At 42.1% G+C, this 22,503-nt stretch overlaps 1 protein-coding gene and 1 long non-coding RNA gene across 2 annotated transcripts in view; one reads left to right on the top strand and one right to left on the bottom strand.

Moving 5' to 3' along the window:
- Positions 1-12,481: 12,481 nt before the first annotated feature.
- Positions 12,482-22,503, bottom strand: part of LOC134206955 (tumor necrosis factor receptor superfamily member wengen) — a 92,526-nt gene continuing 82,504 nt past the window's right edge. Inside the window, exon 5 of the mRNA XM_062682698.1 lies at positions 12,482-13,196. Within this exon, the coding sequence (XP_062538682.1) occupies positions 13,057-13,196 (140 nt within the window). The 3' untranslated portion in view covers positions 12,482-13,056. The remainder of the gene's footprint in view (positions 13,197-22,503) is intronic.
- Positions 17,636-22,208, top strand: LOC134213156 (uncharacterized). Its single transcript, XR_009979409.1, has 3 exons — positions 17,636-17,928; positions 21,511-21,631; positions 21,692-22,208. It is a non-coding gene; the product is annotated as an uncharacterized LOC134213156 (long non-coding RNA).

The following is a 22,503-nucleotide window of genomic DNA, read 5'->3' as shown; positions in this document are numbered from 1 at the left end:
TCGATGCGGTGTGCAGACTATCTGGTTCGATAACCGGTCTATACATTTCCTCTCATTCTCCCATCCTTGAAGGAACAGCCTTTTATCCTCAGCTTGCACATCCTTGCGTTGATTGGCTGAATCCCAATCACACCTTGGCGCATTTTACCCAGCACTATGAAGCCGGTGTAATTCATCGTAGATCATCTTGTCGTAACCAAAACCTAGAGACCTGCAGTTCCATGTTCCAAGCATCCAATCGTGATCATCGCCTGGGTCTTTGCCGATTATATCTTCTATGTCGTTCGTAATGGTTGTTTTTAAAGGCGGCTTATTGGGCCTGCGCAAACCTCCTGTCTCGTCGGAGGGCCATCGTGTCAGGTCTGTTTTGTATCCCACCCGACACCAGGACTCGGGCTTGTGCGCTTTGAGCGGCACACGGTCGCTTTGGTGGGGCCTACTTGCGGATACATGCAGCTTTTTATAGGAATTTAACAGGGCCCACTGTCAAACCCCACCACATCCTAGGCAAGCCCCACAACTCGCAGATGGTCTGGGGAGGGATCGTCAAGCCCTTGGACATAGTCCCTGCTGCTGTTGTTATTGATGTATAATCTATTTTTTGGAGTGCTGTCAATTGGGGGAATTGATCAGTCTCCACGAATAAGTAGAATGTTGCCCTCTAATTTTTTTAAAAATATTTTTCCTTCAAAATACGCAGATTCTACGATTTGCTGTGCGTATTCATGAACCAATTTTTGTTATGGATTTCGACAGCGCATGTAATCTTAAGATATGGGGAGACTTGATCCCCTTTTCATTATATCCACTCAATAAATATTTTTTACGAGCCAACCCTTCCTCAGATCAGTGAAATCTGTGAACAATTGGGTTCTAAAATGAAAAATTGATATTCGATTGTCTTTCAGGGAACGACGAAGTTAATCATCCTGAATGCATCAGTTTTTCTTTCGACTCAAAAATCGAAAGGAGCATTGTTTAATTTGAAATTTAAAAATAGATGGGAAATGCTTCCTCGATATGTTCGGTCTTGTTTGACGTACGGAATAATATGATTTAAACGCACTAGCAAAATACCGCAGGGCACTTGACTAAACCTTTGACAGTTGATATATGGGCCTGAAGTTTTGGGCTGATGTTTCATTCGTTCTAAAATGTTGCACAGCCCAAAATTTGCCTTAAAATGTCTCAAGCACAAACATATCGTTTTTATTGATTTAGACTTTTGCCAGAATTTTTATAACATCGGTTCAAGTATTCTTGACCGATGCACTACCGTTTGCAACCAGGCGGGTGCTAAGCTGTCAAATATGCGTTGCCTCCAATCGAGCGAATACCGACGGCACTAACACTACGCCGTAGTCTATGAAAAATAAACACTGCAGTGAGTGAGAATGTTCTGAAACGCACAAAGTTTGGATAAAGCAAGAAACAACTGTTTCTGCTCAGCACAGAGTTTCTTCTACCAACATAATTATTTATCTGCATATTTCGCGTAAGGAATAAAGTGAAAACACTACATTTTTACGAATTTGGTGTATTTTTGTTCGATGCTATCTTTAATTTAATATGTGCTTTCGGAACCACTCTCTCTTGTTAAAACGGTAAACAATACAAATTTTTACAAATACCACCACAATTTATGGTAGAAGACACCCAGAAATCGCCCTCTCCCCAGTTTTCGCCCACCTATTTTAAAATCTTTATTTCTCGAAAACTAGTTGTTGAAAACAGTTACAGTTCAAGTTTTTCCATACAAGCATCAATCAATTACGAAAAAACTTGAATTTTGACTGTTTCCAACAACTAGTTTTCGAGAAATAAAGGTTTTAAAATAGGTGGGCGGAAACTGGGGGGAGGGCGACTTCTGGGTGTCTTACCCTAGTATATGAGCATTTTGACATTGGAGTATAAATTTATGCGCCAAATAAGAGGGTGCTGTCATACTTGCCAAACTCCATATGAAAAAAAAAAATCCGTTGTCCCCCCTCTGTTTGCAACCATAAACAAGGTAGGGCTTTAGGACGCAATTAGCCACTGGAGAATAAATTTATATTTTTTTGAATTTTTTCGCCAATTTTTTGTATGGGTGACTAATGAGAGATCAAGTGTCCCCAAATTGAGGCAATAACTTAAAATCCAAATATCCCAAAATTATGATGGGTTGTTCATATTTTTATCAGTGCGGATCATTTAGCATATTTTTGACATTGTGCTGTAAAAAAATGATAGCATTTGGTCAATGTTAGGAGAAGGATCAAGTCTACCCATCAAGTTTTCCGCGGAATTTTTATTGAATTGGTTGGTTGAATTGAATTGGTACGTTATGTATGAAATTCTGATTTTACTTTTATGAAGTCAAATAACTGTTTTGCGACCAATAGTTAAAACAGAAGAGGCAGTCAGCGATAATTCGCCGCGTTCCTGTTTATATGCCATTGGCAATAAGGCAATACCCCAGCATTTGTGCCACTTTCAAAGGATTTCATCGTGTCGCGTGTGCTCCATAATCTGATCAATTTTATATCAGTTCAGTTTTACATCAGTAGGGGAGACTGGGTAGACTTGATCCCCTTTTCTGATTTCCGATGTATCATAGCCAAAAATAAATAAACATACGCAATTTCCACACAAACTCTCTAAGAAATATAGTATTCAACTTTACTGATGTATGACAGTCCTTAAATTATTGTTGTTATTGATACACAATCGATTTTTTGGAGTACTGTCAAAAATCGACTTTTAAAATATTAGGGGGAAATTGATCCCTCTTCACGAACTTGCTTTGATAAAATTAGAAAGGTGCCCTCAGATTTTTTAAATATTTTCCCTTCAAAATACATGCAATTTTAAAATTTGGGGAGACTTGATCCCCTTTCTATGAGATCTATGCAATAAATAATTTTTCCTGCCAACCCTTCATCAAATCTGTCAAATCTACAAAAAATTAGAAGCTTAAGAACAGATTTATATTTTTTCGCCAAATTTTTGAATGGGTGACTAATTGGGGATCAAGTGTCCCCATATTGAGGCAATAACTTCAAATCCAAATATGTATCCTAAAACTTTGATGGAATGTTGACATTTTCATCAGTACAGATCATTAAGCATATTTATGACTTGTTGCTGTGAAAAACAAAAGACTTTGTCCATTGTTATGAAAAGTTGATCAAATTTTGCGTGGCCAATAAAAAAATCTTTAGGAAAGTCAAAACATACAATCCGCCCTGCAGAATAAAGGTTGTCAATCCAAAAAATAACTCACCACATAAAAGTCATTTGGCTAGAACGCTAGAACAAAACTACTTTAGTTCTCGATAAAACAGGGGGTAATCAAGTCTCCGCGGGGATCAAGTCTACCCACCTTCCCCTAAGTATATAAAAATAAAGGAATTGTGGGATATTTCGTAAAGTGATTCGAATTCCGTTAAAACCTCAAAACCTTCACTTAAAAATTATGTGATTATGCTGAAGCATACTTCTTATTGTCTGATTAGTATGAGCTAACCCAAAATTAGAAAAAGGAATCCATAGATTGATCAAAAATTTGTACCAAATCAGTAGTGTAGTTGATAGATCAAAAAGTTGTACCAAAAGGCTATCATTTCCTTCCAAATTCAAACTTTTTATAGGAGGTTCGGAGTCTTATATACTATCAGCTCGACGAACTGAGCTATTGTCTGTTTTTCTTTGTTTATCGATCACAGTTGTGGATACTCCGTCGCCATACGTCACAATACCCACGGTACTGAACCAATGGTCAGCCAGGAGGAACAATCTCGCATATCAAGCTTACGCTGTTGCAAATGCAAACTACTGTTTTTTTTCCGGTGAAATTATCGATTCATCCGGGCAATGACGGATCAATAGCGCTGTAAAAATTAATCTAGTTTAAGCTGCTGGCGAACTTCTCTCAACATCGTCATTAGGCAAAACTTATACTTTTTATTGTCAAATAAAATATAATATATCAACAAGCTAAATGCTTTATATTCAAATATGATATGATCATTATTGGACGAGTAATAAAGTTCATGCTTGTATACTAAATAATGAATATATATCTAATTTAATAAATAGAACAAATGCTTTTTTTACGTGTATGATTAACTGTACATATCGTAGTTGCTAATAATAATTGGCCGAGAAACAGCAAATATGCACAGCTCACCAATTGAATAATCTTCATGGGATAAACAAAAAACTCGTAGTACTTGCTCCGGGTTTTCCAATTCATGACCAATAACGATGCTGCTCCTTACAGTCAATTTTGGATTATGAGAGGAAATTAGTTTGGTTATAAGAGGTCGAGGTATGCTCTGCATCTGCGTGAGCGCCGCAGTAAAGGGATCTTTGGTTAGTTGAAAACTGAGATTGAAAAGGTAATTCATATGAAGTCACCTTGGTAAGCGACTAAATATGTATCTTCTTCTTCTTCTTATTGGCATTACATCCCCACACTGGGACAAAGCCGCCTCACAGCTTAGTGTTCATTAAGCACTTCCACAGTTATTAACTGCGAGGTTTCTAAGCCAAGTTACTATTTTTGCATTCGTATATCATGAGGCTAGCACGATGATATTTTATGCCCAGGGAATTCGAGACAATTTCTAATCCGAAAATTGCCTAGACCGACACCGGGAATCGAACCCATGAGCACGGTCTTGTTTTGTAGCCGCGCGTCTTACCGCACGACTAAGGAGGGCCCCAAATATTTATTGTAAATTAAGGTATTTGGAAAACACGAAGACGAAAATCGTATTTCAAATGATTATTTATTATCAGACTAAGGCCGGAGTGGCCTGTGCTGCACATAAAAGTCTTCTCCATTCAGCTCGGTCCATGGCTGCACTTCGCCAACCACGCAGTCTGCGGAGGGTTCGCAAATCGTCCTCCACCTGATCGATCCACCTTGCCCGCTGTGCACCTCGCCTTCTTGTTCCTGCTGGATCGTTGTCGAGAACCATTTTTACCAGATTACTGTCCGACATTCTGGCTACGTGCCCGGCCCACCGCAGTCTTCCGATTTTCGCGGTGTGAACGATGGATGGTTCTCCCAACAGCTGATGCAACTCGTGGTTCATTCGCCTCCTCCACGTACCGTCCGCCATCTGCACCCCACCATAGATGGTACGCAACACTCCATCGTCCAGGTCTCGTGTCCGTAGAGAACTACCGGTCTTATAAGCGTTTTGTAGATTGTCAGTTTGGTACGGCGGCGAACTCTATTCGATCGGAGCGTCTTACGGAGTCCAAAGTACGTACGATTTCCAGCCACTATGCGCCTCCGAATTTCTCTGCTGGTATCGTTATCAGCGGTCACCAGTGAGCCCAAGTACACGAATTCTTCAACCACATCGATTTCGTCACCACCGATAGAAACTCTTGGTGGGTGGCTTACATTGACCTCTCTTGAGCCTCTTCCTATCATGTACTTCGTCTTCGACGTGTTGATGACTAGTCCAATCCGTTTAGCTTCTCTTTTCAGTCTGATGTAGGCTTCCTCCATCCTCTCAAAGTTACGTGCCGTGATATGAATGTCATCGGCGAACCCAAATAACTGGACGGACTTCGTGAAACTCGTACCACTCGTGTCAATCCCTGCCCTTCGTATTACTCCCTCCAAACCGTTGTTGAATAGCAGACACGAAAGACCATCACCTTGCCGTAACCCTCTACGCGTTTCGAAGGGACTCGAGAATGCCCCTGAAACTCGAACTATGCACATCAACCGATCCATCGTCGCCTTGATCAACCGTATCAGTTTATCCGGAAATCCGTCTTCGTGCATTAGCTGCCATAGCTGGTCCCGATCGATTGTATCATATGCGGCTTTGAAGTCGATAAATAGATGATGTGTGGGCACGTTGTATTCGCGGCATTTCTGCAATACCTGACGTATGGCGAACACCTGGTCTGTGGTAGAGCGTTCACCCATAAATCCCGCCTGCTACTGCCCCACGAACTCTCTTGCAATTGGTGTTAGTCGACGGCATAAAATTTGGGAGAGTACCTTGTAGGCGGCGTTCAGCAATGTGATTGCGCGGTAGTTGCTACAATCCAGCTTATCGCCCTTTTTGTAGATGGGACACACGACACCTTCCATCCACTCCTGCGACAGAACCTCATCCTCCCAAACCTTGGTAATGACCCAGTGCAGCGCTCTAGCCAGTGCCTCACCACCGTGTTTAAACAGCTCTCCTGGTAGTTGATCAACTGCAGGGGCTTTGTTATTTTTCAGCCTGCCGATCTCCTCCTGGATTTCCTGGAGATTCGAAGCCGGAAGTCGCATGTCCTGCGCGCGTGCTCCATTACCATACCGCCACCGTTGTCTGCCATATCGCCATTCAGGTGCTTTTCGTAGTGCTGCCGCCGCCTTTGGATCACCTCACGCTCGTTTGAAAGAAGGTTCCCGTTTATGTTTATGTTTATGTTAGCGCGGTACAGTTCCTCCGTCTCTTCACGGTCTCGATCTTCCTGCTGGCGCTTTTTCCTCCGGAAAATCGAGTTTTGTCCGTTCCGCGCCCGTTTGTATCGTGCCTCGTTCGCCCTCGTGCGGTGTTGCAGCAATCTCGCCCATGCTGCATTCTTCTCCTCAACTAACTACTCACATTCGCCGTCATACCAGTCGTTCCTCTGATCCGGAGCCACCGTGCCTAGTGCAGCGGTTGCGGTGCTTCCAATGGTGGATCGAATATCTCTCCAGCCATCTTCAAGAGATGCTGCGCCTAACTGCTCTTCCGTTGGGAGTGCCACTTCCAGCTGCTGCGCGTAGTCTTGGGCTAGTCTACCGTCTTGTAGCCGCCCAATATTTAGCCGCGGCGGACGACTCCGACGCGTGTTGATCACCCGACACAGAGTTTTGAGCGCAGACATACTGCAACGAGGTAGTGGCCGGATTCAATATTCGCACTGCGGTAAGTGCGTACGTTCGTGATGTCGGAGAAGAATTTACCGTCGATTAGAACGTGGTCGATTTGGTTTTCCGTTACTTGATTAGGTGATTTCCATGTAGCCTTGTGGATATTCTTGCGGGGAAGAAAGTGCTTCGGACTACCATTCAGCGGGAGGCTGCAAAGTTTATGCATCGTTGGTCATTGTCGTTCGATGCGGTATGCAGACTATCCGGTCCGATGACCGGTCTATACATTTCCTCCCTTCCTACCTGAGCGTTCATGTCACCGATGACGATTTTGACGTCCCGCAGTGGGCATCCATCGTATGTCTGCTTCAGCTGTGCATAGAACGCTTTTTCTCGTCGTCGGGTCTCCCTTCGTGTGGGCAGTGCACGTTGATGATGCTATAGTTGAAGAAACGGCCTTTTATCCTCAGCTTGCACATCCTTGCGTTGATTGGCTGCCACCCAATCACGCGTTGGCGCATCTTTCCCAGCACTATGAAGCCGGTTCCCAGCTCATTGGTGGTGCCACAGCTTTGGTAGAAGGTAGTCGCTCGATGCCCGCTTTTCCGCACTTTCTGTCCTGTCCAGCAGATTTCCTGCAGCGCTACGACATCGAAGTTGTGGGGATGTAATTCATCGTAGATTATCCTGTCGCAACCTGCGAAGCCTAGCGACTTGCAGTTCCATTCGTCGCCTAGGTCGTTGCCGATTGTATCGAGTCGTATTATCTTCTATGTCGTTCGTAATAGTCGTTTTGACGTAGGACTACGTCTGTCTTTTCTATATTGGGGTACACATTACGATTGCGAGAATCGGGGACCGTCACGAAAATATGATGACTTTAAACTTTAATATCTCAGCCATTTCTTGAAGGATTTTCGATTTTTCTTGGACCATTCGATCAAGGATGAGTTAACGCTTCTTTGTATTTATATGAAAATACTGATTTTTAGCTATTTATTATCGATAATTGATGAAAAGTTTAGAAATAGGTAAACCAACCAATCACGTACATGCAACACTAGCACAGACATCAAAAATCAATCACTTGCGGGTTTGGGTCTAATCCTCAGTTTGAATAAGATTTCACGCAGAGCGGACACATCAAAGCGATCGCAGCGGAGCGGACACAGCATCACGGAGGCGCTGGTAATATTTCCAACGGAAATCCATCCCATTGGTGGTGGTCATTGGTGTGTTGCTGCAGATCATTCAACCTCAACGAACCAGCATTTCGTATGAAGAAATACTTGACTATAAAAATAGCACTATTGCGATCCTGCGCCGCCAGTAGAAATGCTGAAAATGTATTACAAATTCTGGTGTCAGTTAGTTGTTGGGTAGGCGCATGAAGGAAAAAAATAGTTCTTCTAAGGACTAGCATTTTCTGAATAGAATAGAATCATTGCGAAAACGATCAGAGATAGCTTCCAGACGCCCAATTGCAAATTGGATCGAACTTTACGAAGGAAACGAGAATAGACCCGGGTGGACAACAGATTTAGGATGCTGCTGATACACTCAACTAACGCCCAGAACCATAGCAAACGAGTTCACAATAAACAGCACCTTCGTTGCAACACAGTGCTACAAGAGGCAATGCAAGTTTCAGATTTGTCAACAAATCGATGAGCCTGAATCTTGGGTGACAGGGGCGATTCCTGAGACGGTACCGACAACACTCAGCTCTTCAAAAACCAGAATGAATGATGTACATAGGTAACGGTATGTAAATAGGTGCACGGTGTACCAAATCTCTCCCTCCCACCAAAAACCATATCAGGTAAGCCACGCAGAAACAGAACCAAATAATCTTGCCAGAAAATTTCACTTTCCGCCGATGACAGTCAAATCGATGAAGACGCCAATACCTCTTCTTGGATAAATAGTTTAAGTCCTGAAAAGGAAAGAATTTCTCCTCATTTTGCCACGTACGTTCCCATCGCTGGCGAAAACCAAACGTTGCAAATAAATATATCATGACACTTCTGATTCTGCTTATTTCTCTTTTGTTTCGGACATTTTTGAGGATGGTGTCTTCTAGGATTGTGATATTCTCCACTGAAAGCCAGTCAAGTGGCTTCAGCGGCGATGCGGCCGATGAGTCATGTAAATTCCATGGTTAGTGACTCAAAGTCCATCCAACTGGGAGCAACTATTCGCCTTCTTGATTCATTTGACCTCCGAGCAGTTTGCTCAATGTTAATAAAGAGACACAAATTATTATGGCGAATACCATCTATTTCGTGTGGCTACGTAGTCCTACGTCACCTTTGCATACAACCCGATTGGGCTGCACCTTTGAGTTTTTAAAGGCGGCTTATTGGGCCTGCGCAAACCTCCTGTCTCGTCGGAGGGCCGTCGTGTCAGGGCTGTTTAGCGTCCCACCTAACACCAGGACTTGGGCTTGTGCGCTTTGAGCGGCACACGGTCGCTTTGGTGGAGCCTACTTGCGGATTCATGCAGCTTTTATAGAGGTTTAACAGGGCCCATTGTCAAACCCCACCATATCCTAGGCAGGCGCCACAACTCGCAGATGGCCTGGGGAGGGATCATCAAGCTCTTGGGCATAGTCCCTGCTGCCCCCGAATGTTTCGAATGAATCCAACGCAAAATCAATGTGCTTCGTTTAATAAGCTTCCACAACACGATCGATTCTGCACTACATAATTTGTTGCTCTTCGTTTCAGACATTAATTTCCCGCACTAGCTGGCGTGACCAGCATCAGACAGATTTTGTTTCCTTCGTGTTCTCCCGCACTTATATTGTGTTATATTGTCAAATGATATCACAAAATTGAATTCTAAATCTTGGGGGCTGAACGTCCATTTCGATGATTCAGCGAATATTGACTGTTGTGTGGAGTATCTTCAATCCTCCGATATTTTTATTTATAATATCAAATTGTTGTTTGAACGTTTTTGTTTTCTTTAGGGCTTTCTTAACTTTCAAGCGGTGCTTAGCCATGCGCTTAAACCTGGTTTGAGGCCTAAGCGAAGGTGAAGAAATCGGCCTTTAATAAGAAAGAGGTGCTATAAAAGAGTTCACAAGGGCCCTAGGAATCCCGTGGCGTGGTTTTGCCTCTTTGAGAAAGTTATACTGATCTGATTCATATCTGATAACATTTACACTCTAAGCCTGACGTCTTAAATATTTAGTCGGATCACTTTTGTAAAAAGTAGGATTGAATAGTTTCGTGTTCTGTTAAATATTTCTAACAAAACATTGAAAATGTTTTATAGAAGAAAACTAAATACGTATTTGTCGACTCAGAATGGGGTTGTTTAGTAAGCGTTAATAGAAAAATTTGTATAACATAAAGTTTTGAAAACAGCATTATGATTTTGTTCAGCGGCGCAGCCAAAATTTTTGAAAATATAAAGTATGGTTTAAGTTTAAATTTGTTTCGAAATTCCGCGAAATTCCGTTAAATTTCGTTAGAAGCTAGTTTTTTTCTAGCGAAATTTTTGTAAGTTTACGAAACGAAACGAAATCTGGAAATCAGATTTCGCCATGCTCAAATTCCGCGAAATTCCGCGGAATTTCGTTTCGTAGCACCTGAAACGAAAATTTTCGAAATACCGCATATGCTTACAAAACTTCATGTGACGAGCCCTATTGGCGAGTTAAGCCAATTTATCTTTTTTTTTTTTCCTGTTCGGGTGTGCCACTGCGACCAATTATTAGATCTATTGTAGCGTTACCCGTATCCTTAGTGTTTAAGTGCATGTCGAATTACTCCAGTGCTATTGAGAAGCAATGCAGTATCGGTTTCGATACAGTTGTTGTTTTGTTTTCTCAAGACCACCATGACAAGGTCCCGCTATTTAGACCCTTCATAGAGAGCAATCCCATTGAAGGCGCGCCCCTTATCAATAGGATATCAATCCTTTCTTGAGAAAACAGAACAGTGATACTGTTTTTGGCCATGCATCGGAGCCTTAGCCACATCCTTGTCTTGCTTCTAGAATATCACCAGTAAACAATGAAAACCCGGGATTTAGCTCTGTCTACAAGACCATTTCAAGCAAGAGAATTTGTTCAGTAATAAGAACTTCCGTGTGTTCCTCTCACTACCATTGTTCACCAGTTCAAGAAGAGTTAGTACGTATTTAAACCCCTAACTCGATTTTTCCAGCAGTCAGTTCAGCCTAGGACCGGGTACCGAGGTTTTTTAACTAATTGCTTGAAAAGTTGTTTCCGCTGCATACAGTTTAGCCTCAAACAAGAGGAATTCGAGTCTTTCAACTTTCTGCAAGGTAACATTAATTATGTTTTATTTCTGAGACTGCTGTTGGTAGCGAGGACTAAATACGATGAATCCTTAATTACCACAACTTATTGCCCTAGCTAGAAAAATGGATTAGGTTAGGGCTCTGTTTGGTAGATCTTACACCGCAACACACTACGTCAAAGTGATCTACCGTGTTACGGGAACAATTTATCTTACTAAGCTATGGGAAGATCCATAAAGTACGTCACGCAAAAATTGGCAATTTTCAACCCCCCTCCCCCCTTCGTCACACTTTTTGTATTAAACCTCTAAAAAATTTGTATGAGTCGTCACGCTGCTCGGAACCCCCCCTCCCTCCTAGGAGCGTGACGTACTTTGTGGATGGCCCCTATGTTTAACACATTCAATGTGTTCAAGTGCAAAGTTGCATAGCTACTTGAAATATCATGCGCCTCCATCTGTTCATGTGAAAATTAGACGTTCAGCATTTTTAAGAACCCAACAACAGTGCCCACGAGACTCATATTCCCCAGAGTGTATGTAATTAAGAATTGTCCTGAATAACAAATAGGGGAACTGTTTCCATTTTTACCTCACTGATCATATATTCATCCCATCGCGAAAGAAAGGAATGCAACACCAATGAGCACGCCTCAAAAATCACAAAAATAAGAAACCAATCAAGTTCATTTTCATTGCTTTCTTTTTGATGGGATGAACATAGAAGCTTTGGGATGAAATCCAGGAGCAGTAACCCTATATTCCCAAGAAACAATCAGAAACCACAAATGGACATCATTGTTGAAATTAAGGTTTAATCAAAGTATTCGTAGCTAAACCGAATAATACATAGGGAAAATGACGGCTTTGGCAGGTTTTGTTCTATTATTGTCAGGGGGTTTTTGTTGACCAAATTTTATGAAATTCGGCCACAATATTCTTTGATATGAAAAGAATGTTTAGGCCAAATTTGAGCATAATTGGTTATAGAAAACCCCCTGACAATAATAGAACAAAACCTGCCAAAGCCGTCATTTTCCCTAGTACAATTGAATAACAAATTGAGCAAACATCGTTGACATCAGTAACCAGCTTCTTTTCCCCTTTCAACTTTGTATCATACCAGAATTCCGATATTCTTTGAACAAGTTTTTTTTTCCTATTAAAGACAAGCAAAACGGAAGGTTTTGGCCAGAATACTTATCCTTGAATCGCAACAACGTATTTTACCTTGCTAAACCGCTAAAATTCCACCGCTTGTTTACCATGCAGGCGGCATATATTATATGTAGGAATTTTCGGACACAAAGAGAAAGCTCATATACCGCTAATAACGGCACATGCATTACTTCGGATTCGGAAGAAGGAATTTATTACTTTGATAAACACGGATCAAAGCAGGCCCGTGCGCGTGCCTATTTTTAAGTTTCATTTTGCGTTGCTACCGGCTACCGTCAGTGTTTGAAACTGTTATTGCTACCGTTGGCAGCAGTGCAGCCAAGAGAAAAAAAATAAACTTTACAATATTATATTTACACAATCAAAGCGTTTTGCGAAAAACGTCCTACAAAGGGGGGCTACACGCTTGACACGGTTTTTAGTGCGTTTGCTAAACTTCTACAATATAGCGGTTAGTGTTTCCTTTGAAACAAGGCACATTATCTAATTGCTACACAGACACAGTTGTCCATCTACAAGGTTTATTGGTGTATTTTAACTCTACGTTAGAATTTATGTGATCATAAAATAAAACGAAGGAAAATACGGGATCTCTGTTTGCGATACGCTTCGACAGGTAGTTGATGCAATACTTTCTTTTGTGCCATTGTGGCGTGCTGAGCCATTGATTGGAGCGGTTCTGCTCCAATCCAAACAATTAAATATTAGTTTCTGTTCGCTCCTGGGGCGTCCGCAACGTAATCAATACATCCGAGCTCGGTTCAACGGGGAACCGTTCGCGGAAAGCGTCGTTGTTGGTCCACGGTCCACGTTTGCGGCGTTGTTGTTCTCCTCGATGTACACATTGCCGGGGCCCTGGCTTTGGATGCAGCTTTTGCCGTCTGGAAATGGAGAAAAGTGGCAATCATAAATTATTGATGTCGCATCCGTCATCAAGGGAGGGAAGAGGAATGGGGTTTCGATTTTGGCCAGCGAGGTGTCGCAATGGCTATAAAACAGTAAAACGTCGAAGAGTGATGTCCGTTTTTGGATTTGATTATTTATTGCGTTCCGCCTCGAAGTTGGCGATGATGGAGATCTGCTTGTACGAGCGAGGGAGAAGTTCCTCAGCACAGTAGGACAGCGTGCGCGCGGCGGGACGCGGATTGACGCAATGCAATTTAATGGCTTGCCTTGCCGGTAAAACACTCCCGTTCCCGTGAAGTTAATCTTGGAATAGGAATACGGGAACCAGATGCTTGCTGTCAGATTTGTGTTTTCGCTCATTACACTGAATTAGTAGCAGCAGCAGTGAGTGCGCACGTGGTTGCGGTGGAACCCTAATGCGTTTACCTTACTTTGCGTTTTGTTTATAATTAAAACATCCACAGCAAATGCGCGCCGAAAGGTGCAACAAGAGTCAAAATTAATGAAGCTAATTATACTTTTCACTGCATGCGCGCAGTTCGTTGAATGGATTCCGTGTTGCTACGAAATAGACTGGATTGTTTGGACACCTGGTCTTCATCTTCTGTACCATGCCATATTGTCCGATCTGGATTGAGTTTATTCCACAGACAGTACCATATCACTGCAGTATGGAGGTATGGACCCTTCACTGAATAATGATATTTATTTATGTGGATTCAGATCTGAGTAAGAACTGGTCGGGGTTCCGCCAAATCGCACCGAGCGCCAATGAAAATTTTTCAATTTTTCTGCCAAAGTGACATATTCAATTGATCACAAATCGCATCGCTCATCGTTTAACGTCATAACTGAGGATATCCTACAACAAATGCACACATGAATTGACATAAAATATGTTCTGTTTTCCTTTCGCGAACAAACTATCATGAGTTAGTCAAACAGCCGCTTGGTGCGGTTTGGTTGAACCCCGACCAACTATTGTGCACATCTAGTGGTCTGAGCCGGTTGGAGAATCGTCACAGCACATCGAGATCACCACAGGAGTTCACAGAGGAAATGGCCAGGTCGAACATCAGGTGATCCTGGCCATGCTAACGTAATTGAGTGTAAACGACAAAACTAAGTGGTACAAACATGTCGGAAACATCCAACGCTGGATTAACGCAAGTGTTCATCAAAGTATTAGCGTAACACCGTTTGAAGCTATGTTCGGTGTTGAAGGCATGAAGGCGACATTCGACTAAGTGAACTACTCGAGGAGATAAAGATTGTGCGGTACGACGATCGCAGCCATCGAGAAAGCACATGATGAACAACGGAACGCGTATAACCTTCGGGCAAAGCCGGCTGTTAAATATAAAACAGGTGACATCGTGGCCATCAAGCGTACTCAATTCGGTCCTGGTAAGAAGTACGCAGTGGAGTACTTGGGACCATACAAGATTGTAAACAACCGTGGAAGCAAACAACCGTTATGAGGTAGAGAAGGTAAGCGGCGAGGGATCGAAGTGTACTACAACTGCGGCGTCCCACATGAAGAAGTATCGGGTCTGGAGTCCAGATCCCTTTCAGGATGACCGAGATGTAAGAGAGAGTGAGACACACTACTATCCCTGAAGCAGACCTGAGGAGCTCAGGAAGTGTATCCTAGAGCAACCGATCGAGTTTTAGCGTTGCTCCGCGAGCAGTGTGTTTTTTGAAGGAAATCCTGTTTAATTATACATTTTGTTATATTGAAATATCTTTAATAAAAATAAACATTTCATCACATAAATATTGATTAATTTATGATTTTTTTTTTCAATGGAACCTTTTGATTTCTTCATGGACAATTTTTCTTTTTTAATTGCAATTTTTGCTTTGAAAAGTGCTTATTTGTTTTTGTTTTGAGGGAAATTTTAAATTGTTTATGAATTTTTTGCATTATTTAGAGAAGTTTTATATTCATTTGGGGGCCCTCCTTAGCCGTGCGGTAAGACGCGCGGCAACAAAGCAAGACCATGCTGAGGGTGGCTGGGTTCGATTCCCGGTGCCGGTCTAGACAATTTTCGGATTGGAAATTGTCTCGACTTCCCTGGGCATAAAAGTATCATCGTGTTAGCCTCATGATATACGAATGCAGAAATGGTAACTTGGCTTAGAAACCTCGCAGTTAATAACTGTGGAAATGCTTAATGAATACTAAGCTGCGAGGCGGCTCTGTCCCAGCGCGGGATGTAATGCCAACGAAGAAGAAGTTATATTCATTTATTGCTTTTATCCTGATTTTTTCATTGGAATAGAGGGAGTTTTTATTTTTTTATTTTAGTCGATAGAAAATTCAATCGATTTGATCATTTATTTGTTTATTTTTTATTTCCCACCCCCTTCATTATTAAAAGATTATAGGTACAAAAGAAAAAATCAATATTTGTTGCGGTCTTATTTGGCCGAAAATGTAATTTGGTCGAAAGGCAAATATGGTTGGAAATGTAAGAAATGTATGAAAATTCGGATGAATGTAAGTCAGGTCATTTGCCGAAATTATTATTTTGCAGAAAGGACATTTTCGGGCCAAATAGTTCTTCCTGTGAAAGGCCATTTCCACCAAACAGCATTTTCGGTCAATTGATCTATCCAGTCAAATGACATTTTCGGCCCAACGATTATTCCGGTCAACCGGACATTTTTTGGCCAAATGACCCGACATTTTCGGTCAAACCATTTTCGACTTAATAACCGCTTCGGAAAAACTTCCAACTCAGTCAAATAGAATTAGGCTAGATAGATTTTGGCTGAACGTGTTATTTGGCCAAGTGGCATCCGAACAAATAGATTTTCGCCGAATGACTTTCGACCACACGGCCATTCGGCCGAAGGAAACAAATCCGAAAGCTGTTTAATCGAATATGTTAAATGGCCGAACAAACTATTAGGGCAAAACTCATTTGGCCGAATATGTCTCTTACTGGGCGGGTCGGAAGGACCTGGCCCAGGGCATGGGACTCTTAGGGTCGGCTTACAGGGCTGGTCAAGGACACAAGTAAAACACGTTCTTGTTCTTTTTGATATATATTCTTTTTGACTTACGGTTGTGTGTGTGTCTGTGTGGCGTGTAGTTGCGGCCGGCCGATGCTGGAGCTCTTCGGGATCCCGGAATGGTTTAGCAGGGGAACGGGCCACCGATCGGATGGATGATTCGACGGCAGCTCAGAATGCCCTACAGGCGGCGAAAACGGGTGAATTACCCGATTGTTCCCTTTTGACGTCGATTGTCTGGACGGAATCAACGGTGCGGTCCCAACAATGACCTCGGATTCTTTCCCTGGACTTTCGGGTGATCCACGATTATAAAAGGCCTTCCGGGGGGAGCGGTCTCACCAGTACTTCTCAGGCGAACGTTAACGGCTCCTGGTAGTAGGGTTAGGGGTTAGGTATGAAATTGGCTACTGGGGTTTGATAGCTAATTTCGGCCTCAATTTATAGCATACCTGCATACCTGATTCCGAATAATAGGTAAAATCCCCGATATGGGATTATACTTGAGCTATAAGCTTTAGACTGTGCTTGGTGGGTAACGGATAACTTTCAAAAACTTTTGTACCTTCTCACTTGGCGCTCTAGATCAGAAAAGACTTTAGCTAAATGCAACCCAGTAGCTCATACCTCCTTTTCCCTTTTCCTTTCTTATACCGTAGTCGTCGTATCCAGTGTGGCAATACTTTTTATTCCCTTTGGCTCATTATTTTCATATGTAACGTCTAGTTGTGTTCAGTGTAAATGTATTGTGTTTAACAAATTTTGTTCTTTTTTTAGCTTATGAGTGATTTTTAAATTAATTATATCAACAATATTAACGTAACAATTTTAACTAATAATTTTACTAACATTTAGAATAAATATTAGAATAAACAATCTAACAAAATTAACACTTTCATATTTTTATTATTTAAATAAGCAATATTTACGCAACGGTAACACCACCTCTATCTCTCCCCAAAATTAATTGCATAATTTATTATCAATTAATTTTTATAAAGTTTACCTAAATAAATAGCATACCAGGTTTGAGTTGCAACTTTCATGCTTTAGACTTTCTCAAAAACAGACATTGTCGCGAGTAACCACCAGATAGTTCATTCCTTTCATGCACGGAATGCCTTCTGTACCGCTTCAAAATCTCCGATTCTGTTAAATGGCCTTCCTTCTTCTAGTCAACCAAAACAGTAATGTTTCGTGGAAGATGACCAAAACAAAAACATTGCTTGCGAACTAATATGATGCAAATTTACCGAATTGATGCTGATCTTATTTCCCGTTTTTCATAACTGATCGATGTTTCATTGGAGGGTGATTGGTAATTGGTATGGCGGATGTCGATATCAGAATTGTAGTGCAGATTAAACCGGTTCCAAAAACTATCTGCAAATTTGTGATGAAGAATTTGTCACTAAAAGGCATATTTCCCTGGTCTGTTTGTTCTTCGCTCACAAGCTACAATCCCTTACAACGACAGACTATTGCTTTATGTGTTCGAGTATTGAGTATTGGTTATTCTACTTTTAACGGAAAGAGACAGACCGACGACAGAAACATCTACATTCGTTCACATCAACTTCGCACTCTCTCTAACTTAATTTGCTCTCCATGGACGATACTATTTGATCTTGACCTTCTACACTACCTATTATCACTATCAACCGACGCGGACAAGCTGAGAATGCGGTATCTATAAATTATCCATAAACCGTGAATGTAGTGCTACAAAACCCAAAAATCTAAGACTAAAGAGTGGACAAATTAGTGCTGATTATTCTGATATACCAGGCTTAATATCTGCGGCAGAGAATATGCCTAGATTCTTGCCGTTTTCGTCGGAGAGCTCATACGAGCTGGTGCCTCTTCGCGAAACAATAGTGCATGGCACATACGCTGGCCCTAGCTTTGCATTAAAGTTGTCTCCAGCAGACGACTGTGAAAAATTTCTTTTGTACACGTGCTGGCCTACCTGGTAAACAGGGGCAGATTTCTGAGAACGAAGATTGTACGCTCTTGCACTGCGGTCATGAGCCTTCTCCAAATTTTTACGAACAAGGTCGTAAACTGCATTGTCAACCTTTAATCGTTGCTTATCTCGTTCTTTTTCAGATAGTTCTGACGTATCGGGATCTCTTCTGTGCTCTTCGCCAGTGGTGACGATTTCATGGCCAAATATGACCCGATATGGAGTGAAACTCGTAGATGAATGTAGCGTATTGTTTATAGTGTGCTCGATTGCGGATATTTTGGTGTCCCATTGACGCTGATCGGATTTCACATAAGTGCGAATACACGCATTTATGCTCCGATTTAATCGCTCAACAGGATTTGCCTGTGAGTGATGACGTGAATTCGCCCAATGTTTCACTCCATACTTTGTCAGAAAATTTTTGAAATCGTGGCTTAGGAAACTGGTAGCATTATCAGTGATAATGATCTCGGGAACTGAATAACGCCTAAACCACTGTTCCTCGAGAATCTTCACAATCAGTGGTGACGATATTTTTCTGACCGGGACCAACACGGTCCATTTCGAAAATAAATCGAGCATGACAAATAAGTGCATATTTCCAGATTTTGATCGCGGTAAAGATTGAATAAAATCCACCGCAAGAATTTGAAACAGCTTCGTTGCCAACCTTTGGTTCCCCATGGCTGGGTGTTGTGAGATGGAGCTGGGCTTGCACTCCTTGCATATTCTGCATTTAGCTACATATTTTCTAGCATAATCTGCCATTCTAGGCCAGAAATAGCGAGATTTGAGCCTATCGAGTAGCTTCTCATATCCGATATGTAAAGACCCATCGTGCTCCTGTTGAAGTATTTGCTCTCTCTTGCTTTCTGGAATACAGAGCTTCCATTCATGGCGATAGTCGAGCACTTCGGTTTTGTTTGGGACTAGTTTGAGCAATTGTTGATTCTCAATTTTGAAATCCAACTGTCCTTCAGGAGAATTTTTCACCTGTCTGAACATATTGGAGTACCATGCGTCTCCATTAGTAAGGACTTCTGCAACTTCCAGAGAACGGGACAGGGCGTCTGGAATGACGTTATCCTTCCCACGCCTGTGCCGTATCTCTAAGTCGTAACCCTGTAACTGGATGCTCCATCTATTCAATCTAGACGATGTGCGCCACTTGCCTCTCATGATGTGAGTGAGAGCAGACGCATCCGTGACCACAGTGAAATGAGCCCCTTCTATGTACGGCCGAAATTTCTCAATGGCACATATAACGGCCAACCCTTCTTTTTCTGAAGCTGCGTAGGCTTTTTGAGCTGGCGAAAGCTTTTGAGAAAAATAAGCGATTATTTTCTCACCTTCTCCATGCAGCTGAGTCAGGATAGCAGCGATGGCACTATCGCTTGCGTCCGATTGAATTTGAAAGGGAAGGTCGAAATTGGGATTGGCTAATACGGGCGATGCGATTAAGCTTTCCTTCAAGCTCATGAACGCTTGTTCTGCTCTCGGATTCCAGACGAGAGTTTTTGGTTTTTTCTTAAGGAGATCAGTGAGAGGCGCTGATATCTCACTAAATCCTGGAATAAAACGTCTATAATAATTTGTCATCCCGAGAAACCGGCGTAGTGCTTTCAGAGATGACGGTCTCTCGAAATTAACTATGGCCTCGATACGGTCCGGGTTTGGCTTCAGTCCTTCGGTTGAGAGGATGTAACCTAGATAAGGTAATTCTCTCAAACAAAAGCGGGACTTGTCCAGATTAATTGACAGATTTGCAGCCTTCAATCGGCGAGCGACTTCTGATAATGTTTGGATGTGGGCTTCGAATGTGTCGTTTACCACGACAATGTCGTCGAGGTACACGAACACATTCGGTTCCAGTTCACCATATCCCAGAACATCATCCATTAGCCTAGCTAATGTGGCTGGACTGTTTACTAGGCCGAAGGGAAGTCTGGTGAACTGGAACAATCCTCTCCCCAACACCGAGAAAGCAGTGTATTTGCGAGATTCTGGATGCAGCGGTATTTGTAAGAACGCTTTCGTCAAATCGATCGTAGTTAAGTACTTGCTTGCACCCAGTCTGCTTAATATTCTGTCTTGGTGTGGGAGAGGATAAGCGTCGCGTTTGGTTCTTTCATTTAGACGCCTGGCGTCTAAACACAACCGTACATCCCCAGTTGGTTTAATTACTGGGACGGTGCTTTGTGACCATTCACTTTTGCTGGGCTCAATGACTTGTTGTAGCATTTTATCGAGTTCCTTATTGATGCGTTTTGCATCTCAGGTGATGTCGGATAGGGTTTATTCGGATGGGGGTCGAAAGTTTGAACTCATCCTTCAGCTCAATCTTATGAGTTGCAAGAGATGTTACATCCAATATTTGCCCCTCAATGGCAACTTTAAATTTAAGTTTGACCTTATCTAATTGAGCTTTTGTGTCTCGCTCAAGTTTCCCTCTTCTTCCTCGCTCACTTCCATTCTAATTCCTCTATTCTTAAGTTTTCTTCCATCTCTTTCTCCCTTCTTCGAGACTCTCGACTCAAAACCACTGGCTGAATCTGGAAAGCTCTCCAAAATCATTAAAACCTAGAATTAATCTTCTTTTTAATTTGGGCGCCACGAGAGTCTTGATTATTCGGTTTTCGTTATTGAAGGTGATGGGCAAATACACAAAACCTTTAACTTCGACAGTTGATCATGATGCAGTCTCAACATGCACGTCTGATGGGACTATTTTCAATCTCAAAAGTCTTATGAGCTTTTTACACCCTGCCCCAAAACTGACCGATGTGCTCCACTGTCTAAAAGGCCGATTATTTCTCTGTCAAACACACTCACTTTTACAAACGGCCGGGTGTCTCCATCGACGCGAACAAAAAGCTCGTTCACGCTGGACACGGGGGAATAATCGTTATCAGAGACCGGTTCAAACCCACTCATTGAAAGCTTCTCAGTGACACATTTATTAGTTGGAGGATTTCGACGATCTATTTCAGCTTGCCTCCTCATGCTGAATCCGCCACGTTTTTTTGACACACGGGACAAGCTGGTGTTATGACATCACCAAACCCGCAAATCCTACAAAATTTGCCTTTCGGTTTCGTACAATCTGCGTAATGGTGTCCGCTTAATCTGCAATTGTAGCATACGCCCAAGAGAGGTCGTCTGTATTTTTCAGCCATCGCTGAAAGCGTGCTCTTAACAGAGCCCTCGACTGGATCCATCACATTATTATTCTCATTCGTGTCCCTGAAGCTTTTTGAGTTTCTCTTAACGGTTTGAATTTCTCTGTGAACTCATTTTAGGTTTGCTTCGAGTGAATACGCGTGATGCCGTATTCGAATTTTGGAACGTGCTTTTGGACTTCGTTAAATCCGTTGCAGCAACTTCATTGACCTGGGCATTTCTACCACGGGCCACACTGTCGTGAGATTTTTGGAACATTGTCCAATTGTTCTCGTCAATAATTCTTCCATACTTTTTCAGTTTGGATAGAGATCTTACTCCGGCACCGGTCATGGCGTTCTTATAATCAAACCGGAGATTACGCCAGATGATATTGAACTTCCTGCGGTCCGAGATTGAACGAGTCATCGAATGGAAAATTTTCATCATATCGTGAAGATAATCAGTAAATTTTTCCCCCCTAGACTGCCGTCTCTCAGTTGCTTGTACTTCCAGCTGAAAGTCCAAATCGGGTGGCAAAAATTCCCGTTTTAATTCTTTTTTCAGCTCATGCCAATTCCGAAAATCCCTATTCTCGGTTCCCTCAATGAACCAGTCTTTTGCGCGCCCCGCAAAAAGATGAATGGCACTCCTGTATAGCTCTTTCTCTGTGATGTCCTCAGAGATGCATCTCATTTTAACTTCCTTTAGGAACTCAGTTAGCTTTCTTCCCTGATCTTTTCCATCATACTTTAATCTCCATTCAGCTACCGGAATTCTCTTCAATTCCCTCTTTCTTCTACCTTCTCTCCTCCCTCTCTCCCTTTTATGTCCTACATTGGACTCTAAGCTACTATCCGAACTAGAGTGATCGGAGCTTTCGGTTACTGATGTAACCTCAGATGCAGATGAGAAGCTTTGTCTGCGATGTCTTTTTCGACTCTCTTTTGGACGACTTTTCCCTATTTTCGATGGAGCTTTATCCTTTTAGATTTCAATTTCGATCTTCCTATGTCAGTACTATTATCGGAGCTATTTCCCTTTGAGTCTAGCTTTAAACTATTCAAATTGAAATCAAAGCCTATCTTGCTATCCAACTCTTTTCCTCTTCTTCCTCTTTAAAATTCCCTCTC

Source organism: Armigeres subalbatus, chromosome 1 (genome assembly GCF_024139115.2).
Source record: "Armigeres subalbatus isolate Guangzhou_Male chromosome 1, GZ_Asu_2, whole genome shotgun sequence".
NCBI classification, from domain to species: domain Eukaryota; kingdom Metazoa; phylum Arthropoda; class Insecta; order Diptera; family Culicidae; genus Armigeres; species Armigeres subalbatus.
This window is presented reverse-complemented; position numbering and strand designations above follow the sequence as displayed.